Genomic DNA, 18,916 nt, shown 5'->3' with positions numbered 1-18,916 from the left:
AGGGCCTTAATCTGGGTTGGGGATCTGCCTGTTGGATTCTCTGGTTTTGGTGCAGGTCAAACTGGTTTTGGGTCTACCATTTGTCACAAGCCCTTCAGGGTCTTTTAAGAAAACTTAAATCACTTTTTCACTGTGTCCAATGCCGGCAGGTGACAGTGGTTATGCATTTCAACAATCCCGTCATGTTCAAAGTCTTTTTTGCCTTTTGCTTTTAGAGTCATATTCAGTAAATTGGAATACGCATTTCTAAGAGACTTGTTTGTCAACCTGTAAGCTGGTATTAAACACATTTTTCATTAGGCCAAATTTATGCAAAAATCATAATTAACAGAAATAAAAGGCTTAAAACGTCATCAATCTGTGTTAATATGCATGTTTCCCTTAGTGAATTGAGTTACTCAAATAAACGAACATTTCAATAATATTCTAATTGATCAAATATGACTGTAGGAGTGCATGTTATGGCGATGTGAATGTTGGAGAAGGAATCATGTGAAAAAGCCAAATTTATGTGCAGATTTTGACATTTTCAGGTTAGTGGTCTTTGAATGCATTTTTTTCTCCCCCAACAACTTGCCTACTCTAATTTTGTTCCTTGCTCTTGTTATCCTTTTGGGGTTTGAAGTACTACTTACATCCTGGTAATGAAATAACTGTACAGCATATTTCTCTCATGCTGTAAATTTGCCCTTACTGCACAGTCTCCTATTCTTTGCTTTATATTTTTAGCATTGTGGGCATCTACATACATCTGTTTATATTTCCCTTTGCTGCTGGGACACAAGAATTTCCCCACTGAGGAACAATAAAGGTAATTTCTATTCAGTGCTATATGGGATTTATTGTAATTTTTTCTACAAATGATTTTGATCAAGTTCTAATGATGCAACAGAGACGTCATCTCTTAGCCACTTTCCAAAATGGGAAAGACAAAACGCATAATTCAAGGAAGGCAACAGTAAGTTGAAAAATCTCCAAAGACCTCTGTAGAAGAACTGCACAATTGTTTTGAGTTTCTATTGCAATAAAAGGAAAGCAAAACAATATTTTAAGAATTTTTACATATTTCTAGGGGTGCCAATCAATTTGAGTGTAATAAGTAAAGGCTTACAGGCAAATGTTTGGTAAACCATGGACCAGAAATGTTAAGGGGCCTTGTCAACTGCTCGTTACTCTAGGGCAGAAACACCCTACAGATGGGCGCTTTGTGAGTCTTAAAGGTTTCAGGTAGAATAGCTAAAAATATGTAATGTCCTTGTTTGATTAGCACCCAAGGCCGTGAGTGTAAAATATTTTGTTTTTGTTAGCTGTTCCTGGAAAATAAGGGTTAGGGATGTACAACGTTGAAACGTGTAGGGCCGCTGGCTAAAGGTGAATTGTATTTTTGGTGTCCGACCTCATTTCTGCACTCATTTACAAAATGTGAGGAGACTAGATAAGGCAAACGTCTCTTAGCCAAACACAAGAAACACAAGCCACAAACCGGCCATCAAAACTGCCCTCCCTGATCGGGGCTGTCGGCTCAGCAGTTGGAGCCGGCCGGGGTGTAGTTACTCAGTTCCCTGCGGATAGTGCTGAACGGCGACAGCTCCAGTTCAGTAGTGCACTCGTGCTCGTTATCGTCACTGGCTGTGGCCGAGGAGGGTACGTGGTTACAGCAGCAGCAACAGCAGCAGTCCAGGAAGGCCCTCCCTAACGGACGACACAGCAGGAGCAGCAGCGCCGGAGTCACGGCGGCCCGACAGAACAGCAGCAGCTGGGAGAGGAGGTGCAGGATGGACATGGTGTGCTCTGGGACACCTGCCGCCATGTATGCAGACACGATGTTGCATATGTTCTCGGGCACCACGCACGCGCCATACACGATTGCTAGAGCCACCACGGTGCAGTTCATCTGGCTCTCCAGCCTGATCTGCTTCTTATTGCTGCGAACACTGGCCTGCTCGGCGTGCCGGATCTTGCGCGCCGTCACCAGCGAGCACCCGATGGTGAAGAGGGTTGGGAGGCAGAAGTAGCAGCCGAAGCACCACCACAGCCGAGCCCCCTCGTAGGTCAGGCCAAGCACGTAGAGCATGTCAGGAAGGGATGTGGATATCCTGATAATGCAGCGTTCGACTGGGGGCTCGTCCGGCAGTCCTGTGTCCTCCACCACGAGCTGTCGAATGAGGAGCTCCGGGAGGGCCAAGAGGAGGGCGCCGATCCAGATGACTGCCAACTTGGCTGTCGTGGAAGTGCAGTTTTCGATCATTTCGTAGTACATCTGGACATTGGTGGCAGCACGGAAGCGGTCAATGCAGAGTGCACAGAGGGTGAAGGTAGTCACGCCCAAGGAGGCAACCTGAACAAAAAGACCAAAAAGCCGTTTTTGCATTAGAAATTGGTTTTTGAAGATGAATTGAATGACTCTAAATAGATATTTTATCAACAACATTGTTCATTAGAATTATGTAGCAGTTTAATCACAACATTCTAGTGAAATAAAATTTTTGGTTGAAAAGTCACAATGGTAACAAGTTCAAGTGTTTGTTCTGATTCAACTCAATAATCCAGGTAGAAATGAAACAGGTCCTGGATGTACTTAAATTGTTAGCTAACCTTAGCAAAACACTGTGCTGTAAATAATATTTTTTTTCTAATAGAACTGTCTTTCCCAAAATAACCCTTAACCATCTAACTGCACAGCATAAACTAATAGTGGCATCTGTTGCAGTGGCATCAAAGTGAATGCCACAGCAACTAAATGAAGTAAAGCATACACTGTAGCTGCTTAAGGTTTCTTTACAATCAAAACCCCAAAACTTTAGACATTAACGTCTGTTGGATTTATTAATTTGCTGCATTTGTGTAAATTTCTTTGCAGATCCATACTCTGTTGAACTAGTCTTGTTCTGCCCATCTTTTTTTATTTTGACTTGCATTAGTGTTCCTCCTCTTGCCATCTCAGAAACCTCTCTTCCTCTTTACAGAACCCTCCCTCCACCTCGCCCCTCATATCAAATTTAATTACAGCAGCCAGATTCCCAGATGGCCCCGGTGATCCAAGGCTTTGGTGCTGTAAACTCATCCTTCCTGGACGGATATAATGTACATGCTCTGCAAGATGTTTAGTGTAAGTAGGGCTCCCTCACACATCATGAAGCGCACACACCCTGTCATGGAGGTCCTAACCAGGCTAATGAAGGGTAACCATATGGAACTCTGAGGAGTGGGACACACACACATACTCATTGACTGTGGAGTCATCAACAGTAACTGTGATCAATCAGGCTCTTGAACCCAAGACAGTAATTACTCATCAGACCATCTTGTGACTCTTCTGCATGAATCATATAAAATGATGAATCAATGGCATATTTTACGCAGTGTTAAAAACATTTTCTCAAATATATGTTAATTTTTCGACTAGGCTTTAGTACTGGTGACTTTCTTAGAGTTTCTAAAACGTCTGTAGATTGTTGTAAAAGTCTTGTGCTGTCTGTTAAGTTTAGTTAAAGCTGAGTGTGGGTAGGATTCTTTAGCCAAAGCGGAAGTGTGTCAGCGGTCGCCATGAGTGCTGTCCGAATAGTGCAGTCAGTGACGAAGGAGGTAGAAAAAGGAGCCTGTATGCTTCCTGTCATAGTTCTTTTAGCATAGGGGGCTTGTGATGTCCCTTACCGGCACTAAGCAGCTTTAAGGAATCCCGCAATCCTTTGTGTGACATGAGGTATAAGCACAGTCCATCTCACAGAAATGAACAAAAATATCCGAAGAGAAGAAAGCCTGTAGGCCTGGATTTGACTAGAATCATCCATGTGTGTTTCCGTTGCGTAATGACGTACGAGTCAAAGGCTGTCTGAAATCGGCACAGCAGTCCGAAGCTCCTTTCCTTCCTTTGAGTTCTTGCTGTTGACCACACGAAACGTCAAGGGAAGGGACCTAGGAAAGTGAGCTTGGAGCTATGATTAGAACTTTTCGGATGCAGCCACTGAGTCCCAGATAGGCTGTCCCGGGGTTATCAAATAGCCCACAGTTAACTGCCTTTATAAGTTTGTTGCAAGACAACTGGTAAATAGCTGGTTCCATGTGAGTCCTAGATGTGCTGCAGATTTGAATTTCCTAATACCTTTAGGACCAAGATATGCTGTAAATAAGGTGTCCCACTGACTTTGTTGATGTGGCTTGCATTTAGTCAACACAAGCAGCTCAAGATAAGCTCAGGCCATCCTGGTGCCAGTCTGAGGAAAACCCGTAGGGGCCTATGTACAAATGTAGGTTGGGAATAAAAGCCTTTAGCTTACATTTTAAAACTCATGTTTGTTGAAAAAAGGTGATTCATTTTGACCTTTCAAGGGTTTGACATATTGGTCTCATTTAATGCATGGTAATATTCCAGCTAAAGCACTCACTCTAGCCGAGTAATCTTTTTTTTTTTCTTTCCCCTGAAGCCTAAGGTCCTTGGATGAAATTACTCAGTAATACCTGCGATGCAGTCATACTAAGAGATGGTTAAATCCTAATTTCAAGCTTTCTAGTTCAAAACTAAAAAGCTTGCATGATTCTTTATCTTCTTTCAAATGGCAAATTGAACATTATTAAACTAAATCCCATGAATCTGTGTTGAACCAGCAGTTGAAGTAGCAATGCTGTTTTGTAGGGTTTAGTTATTAGGGAATACATGAAGATAAATATAAGGACATTTGCAAGAAATTGGATATAATGTATTGTGGGGTAGTCCTTCCCCTGAGAAAATGCATTAGAGCTTTGGGTTTTTTTTTTTTTTTTTTCAGCACAAGCTTGGCTCTGTTCAGTCACTTCAGACTCATCTTTCAGAAACAGTTTTTTTTTCTGGCCAATTTAAAAACGGTGAATAATGTGATTATTTATTTCACAAATATAGTAATATATTGTGCCAATAATTTATAACACATTGTAGGGGGTGCTAATTATTTTTGCCATTTGCTCTTTTTGCAATTTTGGTATCTTCATACTCAACCTTTTTAGATCTGGTATAAGAAGTTGCACTCTGCCAGGAAGTATTCCGTACCCAATCATGCCAATTCGTACCCGCATTGGAAACGTTTAATACCTGCATTAAATACCAATTATTGAATGTAATTTTCTATAATCGACTCACTAGCAGTAAGTGGTCTCTTAAAGTTAATTTAATTTGGTCATACTTCATCTTATACTAAACGCGCAGACCACCCCAAAGGTTGATCAGTACCACAAATGGAAACGAGGTGCAACATAAAACCTTCAGGAAATAAAATGCAATGAATTAAAAAAAAAAATGATTGGACAATCTAAATAATTCACCAAAAATACCTATCGATGATAAGGTGAGAATTGGTATAAACCATGGATCCATCCTACCTTATATCAATGGTTCAGGTTATTGTTTGTGGTGGTATAATGGTGTGGGCGATACTCTTTGGCACAATCATGGCACCTTGGTACAAATTGAGTGTTTAAATGCTTACTTGAGTATTGTTGCTGATCATGTCCATACCTTTGTGAGCACTGTGTACCCATATTCTGATGGCTACGTCCAGCAAGTGTTGACCTTCTCCTAAACCATATATATTTATATGTATTTTTAATGTGAATAAGCATAATTGAAATTGCTCTGTTTGACCCACTTTTGAGTCACAAATAACAATCAAGTATACATGCGCAGGTACTTGCACACACTGAATATTTCATGGCCTGAAAACAGAGCTGGAATGGCTTTAAAGGCTTCCATGGAGGCCTGGAGCACCTAGCTTTGATCAACTGTGTCAGACTGGAAAGCAAGGGTAGCAGGGACAAGTATAGTTTTGTATTGCGAGGGGAGATGAGGGAGTCAGATTGTCCAAGAGTCATAGCTGGTGGGATGCCGAAGCGGTTTGTCTAGGGACGTATGCAAATGAGTGAGAAACAAGGGGAAACCAATGGATGAGAGTAATTTAAAAGGCAAACAAAGAACAAAAATAACATCGGCGAGTTAAAGATGATGCCAAGTGACGGGAGGAGCGAAATGAGCCAAATCAACCGCAGAATAATTAGCAATGTTAATATGGCATTTGGTTCCAACAGCAGACCCTGTCATGTTCACATTACCTACAGGTGAGAAAACAGGCCAGGTAGCCACAGGCCTCTAGACCCATTATTTCAAACAGTAATGTCATAAGTGGTGAAAAGTGATCAGCTACAATTACCCAAGTAATACATTTGAGAATAAGTGTAAACTAATGCTTATTGTGAAAATGAAAAAAAAAAAGCAAGATGCACAGTCAATATTTCACATTTTTCCAAGGCCAATTCTCCCCAAACTGATACCTTTTTTGTGCTTTATGTCCACCCCCCCCCCCCCCCCCCCCCCGCCAAAGATGACCTTTAATCTTGAGTACATGGTTTATGTTCCAGTCCTCTATTTGCACAGCAAGTGACAGACTTTCTCCCCCCGGTGACGTTTTTAATAACGGCCCATTAACTCCTTGAATAAAGGCCGTGGGAGCTGGTGGCACAAAGGCTCCTGTATTAAATGGGGGGCCTTAAAAAACGATTGGTTCAGCCACTATAGAGACCAGCCTGACTGCAGCCACTGTCGGTGGTAATAGGTGCTCTAAGGTGATGTATGGGCTGACGTCAAAACACAACACGGCCCAGCTTCAACCCCAGTCTTTAAGTAACGGAGCGGGCTGAGAAAGGGTTAGTCCACCTGCTGCATTTATTGTGAGTAGACTGCAACCCAGTGACTGCTCCAGCAGACTATAACTCCAACCACAAGGCCATTGACACCAGCCATGTATTAGCTTGGTTGGAAGAAAAGCCAGTGTAGAAAGCAGGTAAACGAGCATATTGTTAAATGTTTGTCAGGCAGGAAGCCTTCAGACAATTACAACATGCAGAGTGGCTTAAATCGTATTTTATGCAGCTTTAATGGTTACAATTACCCAATTCCTGTACATTAGAACAGCTCAAAAAAGGATCACTTTAGAAACACATGAGATCTCATTGGGGAAAAAATAGTGCTGGATATCCCGACTGACATGGGATGGGTAAAGTGTTGGGGACAACTATCAACCCACAGAAGGCGTAATCTAAAGTCACAAAAAAAAAATGGAACAAAAACGGATGCGGCAGCAACTCCAAATGGTGCTCAGTAGTTTGCATGGCCCCCACATGCTTTTATGCATGCCTGACAATGTCTGGGCCATGCTCCTTATGAGACGATGGCTGGTGTCCTGGGGTATTTCACCACAGATTCTGACCAGGGCATCACTGATCTCCTGGACAGTCTGTGGTACAACCTGGCAGTGTTGGACGGACCTAAACATGATGCCTCTGGGATGTTGTTACATTTAGGTCAGGAGAGCACAGGCCTAGTCGCTATTAATTCTGTCATCCTCTGCGAACTTCCAGCAAACTCTCACCACATGAGGACTGAAGTTATCATGCACTGCAAGGGACCCAGGAGCCACTGGAGCACTGAAGGGTGTTTAAGGACTTTATTCCCATACCTAATGGCAGTCAGACTGCCATTGCTTACCCTGTTCAGGTTTGTGCATCCCTCCATGGCTATGCCTCCCTAGACCAATACTGACCCACCACCAAACTGATCGTGCTGAACAATGTCACAGGCGGCATAATGTTCACCACAGCTTCTCCACAACCTTAAATGTCTGTCACATGAGATCAGAGTGATCAGATCTGCTCTCATCTGTGAAAAGGACAGGTCCTCAGTGCCAAACCTGCCAATATTATTGTCTTCTGGCAAATGCCAGGCAAGCACCATGGTGCTGGGCAGTGAGCATAGCGTCCACTAGAGGACGTGAGGCCAAACAAGCCACCCTCATGAAGTTTGTTTCTAATGGCCTGCACGAGGTCACTTTGAAGGGCTCTGGTGGTACTCACCCTGTTCCTTATTGCACAAAGGAGCAGAAACCGATCCTGCTGATTGGTTCGGGACCTCAGAAAGCCCTGTCCAGCTCTCCTAGAGGAACTGTCTGTCTCCTGGAATATCCTCAATGCTTTTGAGACTGTACAGGGAGACACTGGCAATGGTATGTATTGATGTGGCACCCTAGTGTAGTTTGACTGTCTGTGTAATGTCTGTAGGGTCCAGGTATTGCCTGGAGTTAATAGACAAAATGCCTCATGTTATTAAAATTTTTCCTCTTGAAGTTCAAATAGCATACTATATTTGTAAATTAGGGTTTCTGAAACAATGGTCTCTACGAGTTTTTTACAGATAAAATAAATCAATGTGGGTACAACTTCTGTATAAAACACTCTCTTGCCAAAGTAATAGATTTTCTGTTCTGCTCTGGAATACAATTTAACATTGACCTTACATTTAAGCCTATCTCCACCTAGTTGACAAATTTGTCTCGCTACTTTCAGACTATGCATCACTAGTGGGTTGTTGTTGTTGAAAAGTGAACCCTCCCTCTCCAACAGAAATCCATTAGACATTAGAAATGTAAGACAAATCTGTCTTATTTTTATGGTAAGATGACCTCTGATGAAGGGAACTGAAGTTTCTAAGTAGCATAGCATTTAAAAGTTTCAAAGCTAAAATGCAAAACATTGTCTTTTTTGTTGTTTTAACAGCTGAGCAAAAATAAATTATATAAACTCAGACTATGCAGAACATTTTTTTCAAGTTGCTCATCAACACAATTGGTGAATCAGCCAATCATGTGAAAGCAATTGAATCCATTTATGCATCAAGACCTTGTGAAGACAATTTGCTCTTCACAATGTTCAAGCAAGCCTCAGAATTGGGAAGAAAGAAGATTTAGGTCAACATGGCTAGGCTTTTTGTGTATGATGGGCTTGAAATTGGAGACCATTGACCTTCTGGGATTTCAAAACACACAATCTCTCGGGTTTGCAGAGAATGATTTGAAAAACAGAAGAAAAAAACCCCAGTGAGTGGCAATTGTGTGGATAAAAATGCTTTAATTGATCTCAGTGGTTGAGAAGAACCGGCAGACTAGTTTGAGATGGTAGAAGGGCAACAGTAGCTCAAATAACCACTTGTTAAAGCAGTGACAGAACGTAAATTTGTTGTACACAACATTAAAGTACAAATCCATCCAGTTGGTGGTGACATTTTCCTGGCACGCAGAGTACAAACTGAACACCATTTAAATGTCAGTGTTGTTACTGTTGTCCACCCCATTAATACCTCAATGTACGCATCTACTAATGGTTACTTCCAGCAGGATAATGCATCATGTCACAAAGCTTAAATTCTCCCAAAATGTTTTCTTGAAAATTGAAATGAGCTCACGAATTTCCAAGGAAACTAGGAACAAGAGCTGAATCCAAGAAAGAACCACCAAGGTGCTTTCTTTAGTGGAACAAAGAACTAGTGCCATGTGATTGTTTCAAACCCCAGCATGCAGTTGGGTCCTTCACAGACATGCTAACTAATGTAGCTTTTTCAATAGCCCAACTATATTGAGGATAGTGGGCGACTCTCCTTTTGGTTTCCACACAATAACTCTCTGTGTTTGTTTCCCTGACACGAAAGCCTTCCCAAACAGCTAAAATTGTATTTCTTGTAACCAAGAAAAAAGTGCTGGACCAAAAGCATGGCTTCATTATTATATGCTTCATCAGGCTGAGAAAACGGCAGGCTGTATTCAACTTTTTCTGGCATTTCATTATAAGTAGCTTAAACTGAACAAAACGTTTTTGAGACCAGCTTCTTAAAACCTTGTTATACCTTGATCCTCACCTATGTCTATTCCAACAACAGGCAATTCTACTACGTCTTTTTACGCTCTCGTAGAGTGATCAGTTTTGTTTGTGTTCATGTTGCATATTAATGCATATTAATTATGTGAGTCAGAAAACTTTGTATATTTGGCCATCGAGATCTGAAATCTTTTAGCACTGTTTACAAAAGCGAGGAGGCCTTTAAGATTTCCTATTAAATTCCATTCTGTTAACTTGCTCTATAAATTGACAGCAAATGGAGGAAATCAATACTACCTTTTGTGCAAGTAAACATACAAAGATCCATAGATTCTAACACATCAGAACCATAAGTGCTCCTTTCATTGAATTAAAAGCAACAATGGTGCAGTTCATGCTTTTGAACCCCACACTATGGCTATTTTGTCAAGGCAATACATTTGGCTTCCATTAAGTTATGTCCTAACCTGTGGCAGATTTCCTCTAGACATCAGAAAGAACAGCATTATCCTCTCAGCAATTCAGTAGCTGCTGGAGGACTCCCGTTCCAGGTCATTGATTCCTGCCTGCGAGTGTTGTCATTGTGGCAGCACAAAACCTCGCATAGCAGATCATATTCAAATCTGCAATGGCCTGCCATATGCCGATGTTTCTCTGTTGACTTATGACTCCATAATGGAAACGATATAATGAATATTTTAAGCTTACATGGATAATTATTAGTTTGGTTAATCGCACCCACACAGCAGACCCAAACTTTAGCGCAAGCTGTTGTGTGATCTTGTTACGACACATAGAAATACCGTATTTGATCATCCGTAGACAAAGAGCAGACTGAATGAACCATCATGTATTATATATGCAGAGCTGCTAATTACATATCATGAATAATTAACACGATTAGCCATCCATCATGTTCTCAGACTTGCTGAAAATGAATATAGCACAATGGCTAATGTGCAAAATGGGTATATTTAGTATCGTTATCAGTACACATTTCTAGTATACTGTGTCTGTTGGTGGCCAAATGCTCTCTGATTGGCTTCAAGTGTGTAGATCTGTGTGTCCTCCCCCTGAGGCTTGTTTCTAATCACAGATAGCTGATGCAAAGAGAGCAGGAGGGGGGGGGGTGTATGAGGAGAGAAAAGCCTTGGGCAGTGATCAGTAGAGGCAAGGCCATCCCATCCATCTGGAGGATCAGCACACTACTGACTCTGAGCTTGTGTGTTAGATTGTGTGTGTTTGTGCCTGTGGAAGAGTAAAGACATGGGGATAGATGAAGATGAATTTGTAGAAGAAAATTACCTATTAAGCGCTAGTAAAAGTTATTTGATTTTGTATATATGTACTCTTTAAACAAAAGCATGAAGAACATAACAGCATCTGGGCTCTTTGTGCACAATATAGTAGCTTGATATACCAATACATTACACAGGAATACCATAAAATCAAAGTTCTGATCCAGTTGCTTCCATTTTGTGTGTCTGTGTGTTGAAAGCAGTGACTGTCACGGTGATGTATGTCCTGCCATTACTACCAATTTCAACACTACATATGGGCCTGCCTCTGTAGTTCTGAGGCCCAGACCCACTTTGTCCTCCTTCTCCTTCACCAATCCATCGTTCCCTTCTTTTTGTCCAGGCTTTTTCATTCTCATGACTCTGACAAGTGGGTAGCCATGAATCACTTTCCTTCCACCTTACAGTTATGCACTACTATGTAGTATTGGTCTGACACATAAAATCCCAATAAAACACAATGAAGTTAGTGGCAGCTGCAAGTTGGCTATATAACTCCTAAAAAGCTAACATTACTTAGCTGTTATGTCTTTGTAAATATTTCCAAAATCGGCTATAGCTCAGAGAGTTGGTTATTTTGACATTTCAAAGTGGTCATAATAAATAGGGCTGCGGGATATTAGAAAATCTTGCGATGGGCGACTCTATTGATGCATGTTGTGATTATATCAGGTGCTATAAGTACCTATTTGTTTATTTCTTCTTTCTCATCTGTTTCCATCACTCTGTGACCTTTAGCATTCTTGGCAATGTCATTTTTGTCCGGTGGGAGCATCTGCTGCTGTGAGACCCTTTCAAACTGGCTAAATATTACAATACCAAAAAGAATGGAAGTTCATAACACTTGGAAGATATTAGCCAACAATTATTGCACTGACGATCATGTGGCCTTTATGGAACATATGGCCACAGATGAGCTCCCCTTACTGCCAGAACAAGAATCCTCTACAATGATGCATGTAGAGAATAAGCCGACGCTTAAAGCCAGTGGAGTGTTTTTAAACCAGAATCTTAGGTTTGACATGCATTTGCCGGGGTGAGATGATAAATAGGAAATGTCCAGACACTGTTCTTGCAGTTAAAAGCCGATTTATGCCCACTTTAGCTGTCTTATAATGTGAAAGATAATACAAACAGCCAGCTTTGTGGTTATAGCGTTTCCCGGCCAAGCGGTCAAAAACGATTTGTCTTTTCTGGTCATTTCCTGTCTTATATAGGCTACACATATTGGCTTCTACAATGCATGTCATCTAAAGTATCAGTTTGAAGCCTAAGTTTTGCAGCTTTAAGTTGTACCAGAATCTGATGCAAAAATGAAGAAAACTACAGTTCTCCAAAGCTCACCGCCCTCTCTTCGGTATCTGCTACAAACTTTACATTATTGATAATGATGAGGTACCAATGACATCAGCCTCATAAATGAAGATGTTTGGATTTTTCTGCAAATGACATCTGCCTAAGACACATGGAACCTCTTTTGTTCCATCTATTCAGCTACACCTGTTACGACTGGGTCTGTCAGAAGCAGCTGGGGTGGGGGTTTATAATCAAGGAGGTAAACTGCACAACAAGGGAGCCTAATTCATATCAGGCTCAGCATCTCACAAGATCAGAATGACTGAATACTCAGATGAAAAAAAAACTGATCCAAGAAGATTAGCTTATGGCAATGCTTAGTCAATCAGACCAATAGATGTAGAACAATTAAGGTGGCATTAGCTCCTGAAATACCATTAGCAGTAAAAAATACAAGGTAGACAGTAATTTAAAGCCCACAAATTGCTAGCTTAATACAGCTAGCTTAATATTGCAATAGAACGGTTGCAAGTTCTATTAATAGAACTTAATATTAACTGAAGCATTCAAATCAGAACATCTTAGAGCGTCCAACAAAACAGAAGAACATCAAGGTTTAACAAACAGCACAAGTCCATAATTTGCTTCACTTTTTAAGATCTTTCCTCAATTTTGCTCCAGTTCCAAAGCCTTACTTTTGCTCATTTTAAAATACTTTTAAAATACTTCTGAGGAGAATAAATGTCAAATACAGGAGTTTGAGCACTTGGACCAGCTGGGTCCTTCATCCACTTACGCTTGGCTATTTACGTGGAAATGACTTTGTTCCACTCTCCTGGGTTATGCTCACTTTGGGACTTTTCTCTTGTCACGCTCACCTTGTGGCTAATGATGAAGCTGAACTCACCAAAACTAACTGTGAGGCAGGTGTATGTCTCTCCCCATCATTTGCATTCACTTGAGCACATGTCTGGAAGCAGGCAGCACTGCATTGAGGTGTGAAGAGGTTGCAATTAGATTAGTTAGAAGGCAAGAGTGTCCTCGAGTCGGATTCACTTAAGATTCCACGGAAAAAATATTCCAGAAACTAAAGTATACCTGTTTTCTGAAACCACCAACTGGATCTATATTTGCTTAAAAAGTAACAAGGGTAGATACTTTACTGTTCTTCCACCTCTGTCAATATAGTACGGACTTGGTTATCTTGTAGCCCAAAAGCCAAACCCATCCCTTTAGATGCCCTTTACTGGGTGTGGTGAGTCAGAGCTGCCATATTTCCATTTGGGTAGCTATATTACCATCTTCATGTGCTAATGACTTAGTTGTTTGGGAATGCTAAATCAAAAAAAGTTGTGTAGCGTGTTTTCCAGCACGTTATCTACTATTTATAAGTGTCCCTTTCAAGTAGAGCACCAATCAATCAACCATGGGTCAGAATCTGACGTTTCCTTTGCACAGAACTGCAGAAGTACTTGAAAAAAAAAATTGTCTTTGTCCTATTCATTAAATGCTATAAAAATTAAGAGCGCTCATCATTTCTCGTCAACAAGTGAGTCGACTGTATTGTACTGTTTTTATACTTTTGAGATAAATATGACATAAGATAAATGTTGAAATATATGCTTTGAGGTTTGAATGGTGGAAAATCTTGCAACTTCTTTTTCTGTTGGCCTAAAAAAACACACTTCAAAAAGAACCCGCAGCACATTCTTTCTCTAATACGTTATAGTCTTAAATCCTCAGAACAAATTAAAATTGGAATTGTGAGGTCAAGCCCTAAATGAATAAAACCAGATATCAATATGTGCCAGGTAAAGCCTGATCGATACATCTCTAGCTTGAAGATAATAGTACGTAATGTAAAATCACTTGAGTATATTATTTTCAATCAAACGTTGTTGAATAACTTGTTTTCACAGCCATTATACAGTATCTAGTACACTTTTTTCTTTTTTTTTACTCATTGCCACAGGTCTGTTTCCTATAAGCAGCCAAGGTGCAGAAACTCCAATCACTGCTGATTAGTTTTGGCTCAGTTATCAGTTTAAAGCAGAACATCCAAGACGGGCTGGCTGTCTGAAATACCAGCTGCAAAGCTTATCGCAGATATAATGCTAGATGGCTGTTTTACGGAATTTCGATTTTGTTCAGCTTTCCTACAATTTTACAGCCGTGTTTGCTCACACCTTGCAGCAGAAGATTGCTTTCTCTTTTGAGGCTGGAAAATTCCACACTCCGCTGAACGCTGAATAAAACAAGGTTTGATGAAGACACCACTGTGGGGAGCCTCCACTCTCCGCGGACTCTCAAATAAGCTGGCGATTTCGAATTCACAGACATGCTTGTTGCACGCGCCTATGCGTACGCTTGTCTTCTCTCCAAAATATTGATGCCCACATCAGGAGCTCTGTTTGTATTAAGGGAAGAGGGAAGTCGCTTCATATTATGTGCATGCATGCAAGTTCATTTGGCTAAATGGCCCACAGGGAAGGTAATAACCTTAGGCCGCATTACTCACAGTCTGTTTTTACACATGCATGCACAAACACACGCAAATGAACCGAGATGAGACCCTGTGCACGTGCCACGATTGCATCTTCACATGAAAAAAAAGCATATTCTGCATCAAATAGGCCATCCTGGTGACGTGTCAGTAAGGGTTACTGAGAGATAACGGCGTGAGCTTATCGATCTCCAACAATAATTAAAAAGCACATAGTGCCAAGGACTTTGTAATATTGCTTTTTGTCAAACAGAGCAAGACCACTAAGTAGTTATTAATATTGCATACTGAGCAAAGGGAGTCCTCAAGTCACTTGTGACTGACAACAACAAAATATCAATAATGGTGTATCGTTAAATCTTTGGGACTTCTAGAGCAGTGGTTCTACAACTTTTTTAAAAAAAGTAATGCCTCAGTAAAAAAAAAAAAAAAAAATCAATAAGACTTCTTAAGGGGTATGACTGAGGGGTAGCATTGGCCTCATTTCTATTTCAAAACCTGTTTGTGTGTTTAGGATCCAATGTCCTGTTCAACCATCTGGGCAAAGCTGTGTTTCAGATGAACGGAAATTGGTTTTAGGATGTTCCAGCCAGTCATGAACGTGAAGCTGCTGCCACAGTAGCACCCCTGTATACTGTGAAGCATGGACTGAGGTTTTGGTGGCCAAGAAAGAGGCCTTGGTTCAATAACACCTTTAACCAATTATCCATTATGAGATCAATAAAGTTTAATTATTTTTAAACTTCACTTAAAAAACAACAAGAAAACAGCTGTGGACAGCTATCCAGAGTCTTTCTTGAGACTAATATTAAGATTGCCAGTCAGCTGCTCACTATCATAGAATACAGGATAATTTCTACCATGCATCAGGGGGTGCTTGAGAAAAATGTGAGATTTTTTTTTTAAGCTACAGCAGAACTGGATTGTACAACATGACAGTGACACACAACAGTAAATCCACAAAGGACAGGCTGAGAAGATGTGAAACGTCCCGAACTGAGCAAAACAAGGTTACTTTTTGAAGTTGAGCTGTAATTAAAAACTTTCCCCATTCAGTGATGAGATCAACGAGACTAGACCTCCGGATGCAAAGTTTTCTTAGAAAAAAATGGAACATTGTAAATAGTATTGCACTGTTTATTTTTGGGCCTGTGTGATTTTTGCAATTTGTTCAAGGTATCAGCCGTGTAAATATGCTACCATGGAAAAATTAAAGATCTAATTGTTGCCATTTATCAGACGTTTTATTGCATGCATTTTCGAACGAGTTTCAAGTGATTGGGACAATACCTATTAAAGGGTTAGGGCCTCTGAGAAGAAAGCATCAGGTTTGCACAAAAGACACCCAGTGGATAACTCTATCTCGTGTGTAATTGGAGGAGGCGAGCTCACAAAGGAGAGGTTATAAAATCCAGTAAAGAGCCCACCTGACGCATCCCCCTCATTAGATAGGGATGGTTGCAGCACAATGAATGGCTTGTGACAGAAGTCTTTCTGCTTCAGAAAATGGGACCTTTTTTTTTTTCTGCAGAATTTGCAAGTACCAAACTGTTTTGTGCGTTCGGGAAATGTCTTATGGTTGTGCAAGGGCGCCGTTTCAAACCTTGAGGGCTTTTGTAACTAAAACCTCACTGGAACCTGACTCAAACGTGTATGCAACACCAGAGGGAAACCTCTTATAGCTTTGAAAAAAAAAAAAAACTTTTGAGGTGTGACGCAAATAAGACAATGTAGATAACACTGCTCAATGCATCCCACTTAAAAAGAAACACAATTACCTCCACATAGGGCACCACTTTGCAGGTAAACTCTCCCAAGAGCCATGACTTGGTGAGCTCATGGAAAACCACCATGGGCAGGCAGAAGAAGATGAGCACAAAATCCCACACGGCCAGATTGGCCAGCAGGGAGTTGGAGATGCTCTTCATGTAGTAGTTCTGGCACACGATGCACAGGATGGCGATGTTGCCCGCGATGCCCACCAGGAAGATGACGCCCGACACGCACGTGATGGCGTAAGCGCCGAAAGTTTCGCTCGTCACCGGATAGAACGGGTTCTTGATCTCGTCTCCGAAATCCGGCGAGCCGGGAGGCGTGATCGGGGTGGCGTCCCACGGGTTGTCCTCCCTGAAGGTGAAAAACTCGGGCCGCCGGGTGAAGAGGTCGAACGGGAGGTCGGTGGAGGTGAGAGCCACCGGTTTGGGGACGGGTTCCCACGGCGGCAGAACCACGGCGCTTCGGTTCTGTTTGGTCCTCCACCTCTTCCCCGCCTTTGAGCCTCGCTGGTGCTTGTCCCCCTCCTCCGGCACCCCTCCTCCGTCTTGCCGAGCCATTGAAGGGGGCTTAGCCGCATTGTTGTGTCCACCTGCCGGCGTCCCCGCGCTCCCATTCAACTTTATCCTCTTATTGTGATGGCGCGTCGCGTCCCAGTGGGGGACTCCGATGGGATCCTCCACGGGTGTCACGCTCCTATTGAAGACGCGTTTGCCGTGGACGGCTCTCCTCGTCTCCCCCGCTGCCGCCTTCCTCCACGGCCGAGTGGAGTTGAGGGTCGCACCTGTGGCGTATCCCGGGAGGAGCGCGCGTTCTCGGGCTTTGTTTTGACCGCTCTCCCGGGGCGGACCGTGGAAAGCCTTGCCGGAGTAGCCGCCGCTGATGCCGTCGTCTTTGCTCCCAACTTCTGCATTATTATCTTTCAGGGATAACAGCACATCTGCATGGCCGAATATTATGACTAACGTCCAAGGCTGCAGAACCCGCATGGTCCAGGAGTTGGATCACCGAGCGCAGCTTTAGTCCATCCTCGCGATGAGCTGCAATCCTTGCAAAGCCCGCAGCAAAAAATATCCCCAAATCGCAGTTTTCTTCTCAGTCAGCGTTCAGAGTCTTGGGGTAATCGGACAAGCACGCAGAGGGGAGGAAACGAGTGATGCAAAATGAAGCATTTTCCAAACACACGCTCTGCAGCATTTAATTTCCAGCTGTGCTCCCCTCTGCGCGTTAGTTCACTGGGCTGGGTCGGCGGCAGCGGCAATGCGGTGCAGTCGGCGTGTAAAGCCCGCTAGACTGTGATGCGCTGGAGAGGAGGGAGAGTGAAACAAGAGGGAAAGAGAGAGAGGGGGGGGGGCGTTGATGCTCTCTCCTTATCTTCCTTCCTTTACTTTCTGTCCGGGTATAGGACCGTGCGCTGCAGGAAAATGGACTCCCCCGGCGGCTAACCTCGATCTGTCATCCCTCATCCATCATGGAGCATCCAGCAGCCCCGGAGCACACTACGGCTGTTGCCTCCTCCCCTCCGGCTGAGAAGAGCATGCCACGCCCGGCAAGACGTGCTAATAAATACATTACTTTTCTTTTTCTTTTTTTTTACGGCGGTCTCTTTTCCGCACAGGCGGCGCTGTGACACCAATTAAGCACGATTTACGCAGATTGCGTATTCGTCGAATAAAAGCGGAGGGTGAGCACAGTGGTTGGGTTGTGTTTGTTTCAAAAGGAAGACAACTTTAAAGGCGTTCATACCCCTTTGACCTTTGTCACATTTTGTCATGTTTATTAAAGTATTTCTGATTGTGATGTTCTAACATTAGCTCCATATAACGCCAATGCATTTAATTTTTTATTTGACCGACACAAAGCGGCGCATAATTGGCAATGCAAATCTACAAAGTGTAACATACATTTCTATTTGGCCCCCTTCAGTCCTGCTGCATACGCACAGTGGATCTCTGCAGCTCCTCCAGAGTAACCACGAGCCTCTGGCAGCTTCTCTGATTAATCTTCTCATTGTGCAACCTACAAAAAAAAAAAAATAATAAAAAAAATAAACAAAAAAAAACTTTAGTCCCTGACATCCAAGGTGTGTTCCTGTTTTGCTCATCTGTAAACAGTTTGAGTCCATTACAGAGCAGCTTTATTTATACTGGTATTTAGGTGCATAACAGTAAAAGTAAACAGCAGCTGAAAACAAATACCTGCCACACTTTTGGAATTTTCATTTGTGTGTGTGTGTGTGTGTGTGTAATAAAAAAAAAAAAAAAAAAAAAAAAATATATATATATATATATATATATATATATATATATATATATATATATATATATAATATAATTTTTTTGTCCTTTTTTCTCCTCTAGAGATATGAATACTTTTA

The 18,916-nt window shown here is 42.0% G+C and overlaps 1 protein-coding gene and 1 long non-coding RNA gene across 2 annotated transcripts in view; one reads left to right on the top strand and one right to left on the bottom strand.

The window, feature by feature from the left end:
* Positions 1-18,916, top strand: part of LOC105915955 — a 60,418-nt gene that overhangs the window by 33,823 nt on the left and 7,679 nt on the right. The window contains exon 3 of the long non-coding RNA XR_004933134.1: positions 2,967-3,109. This is a non-coding gene — a long non-coding RNA (uncharacterized LOC105915955). The remainder of the gene's footprint in view (positions 1-2,966; positions 3,110-18,916) is intronic.
* LOC118556574 (prosaposin receptor GPR37-like) lies at positions 1,431-18,101 on the bottom strand. Its single transcript, XM_036149127.1, has 2 exons — positions 16,545-18,101; positions 1,431-2,338 (listed from the first exon to the last, which is right to left on the bottom strand). Exons 1-2 carry the CDS (start codon positions 17,526-17,528, stop codon positions 1,523-1,525), a joined length of 1,800 nt encoding a protein of 599 aa, XP_036005020.1. The 5' UTR covers positions 17,529-18,101; the 3' UTR covers positions 1,431-1,522.

This window comes from Fundulus heteroclitus, chromosome 17 (genome assembly GCF_011125445.2).
Source record: "Fundulus heteroclitus isolate FHET01 chromosome 17, MU-UCD_Fhet_4.1, whole genome shotgun sequence".
Taxonomy (NCBI): Eukaryota; Metazoa; Chordata; class Actinopteri; order Cyprinodontiformes; family Fundulidae; genus Fundulus; species Fundulus heteroclitus.
This window is presented reverse-complemented; position numbering and strand designations above follow the sequence as displayed.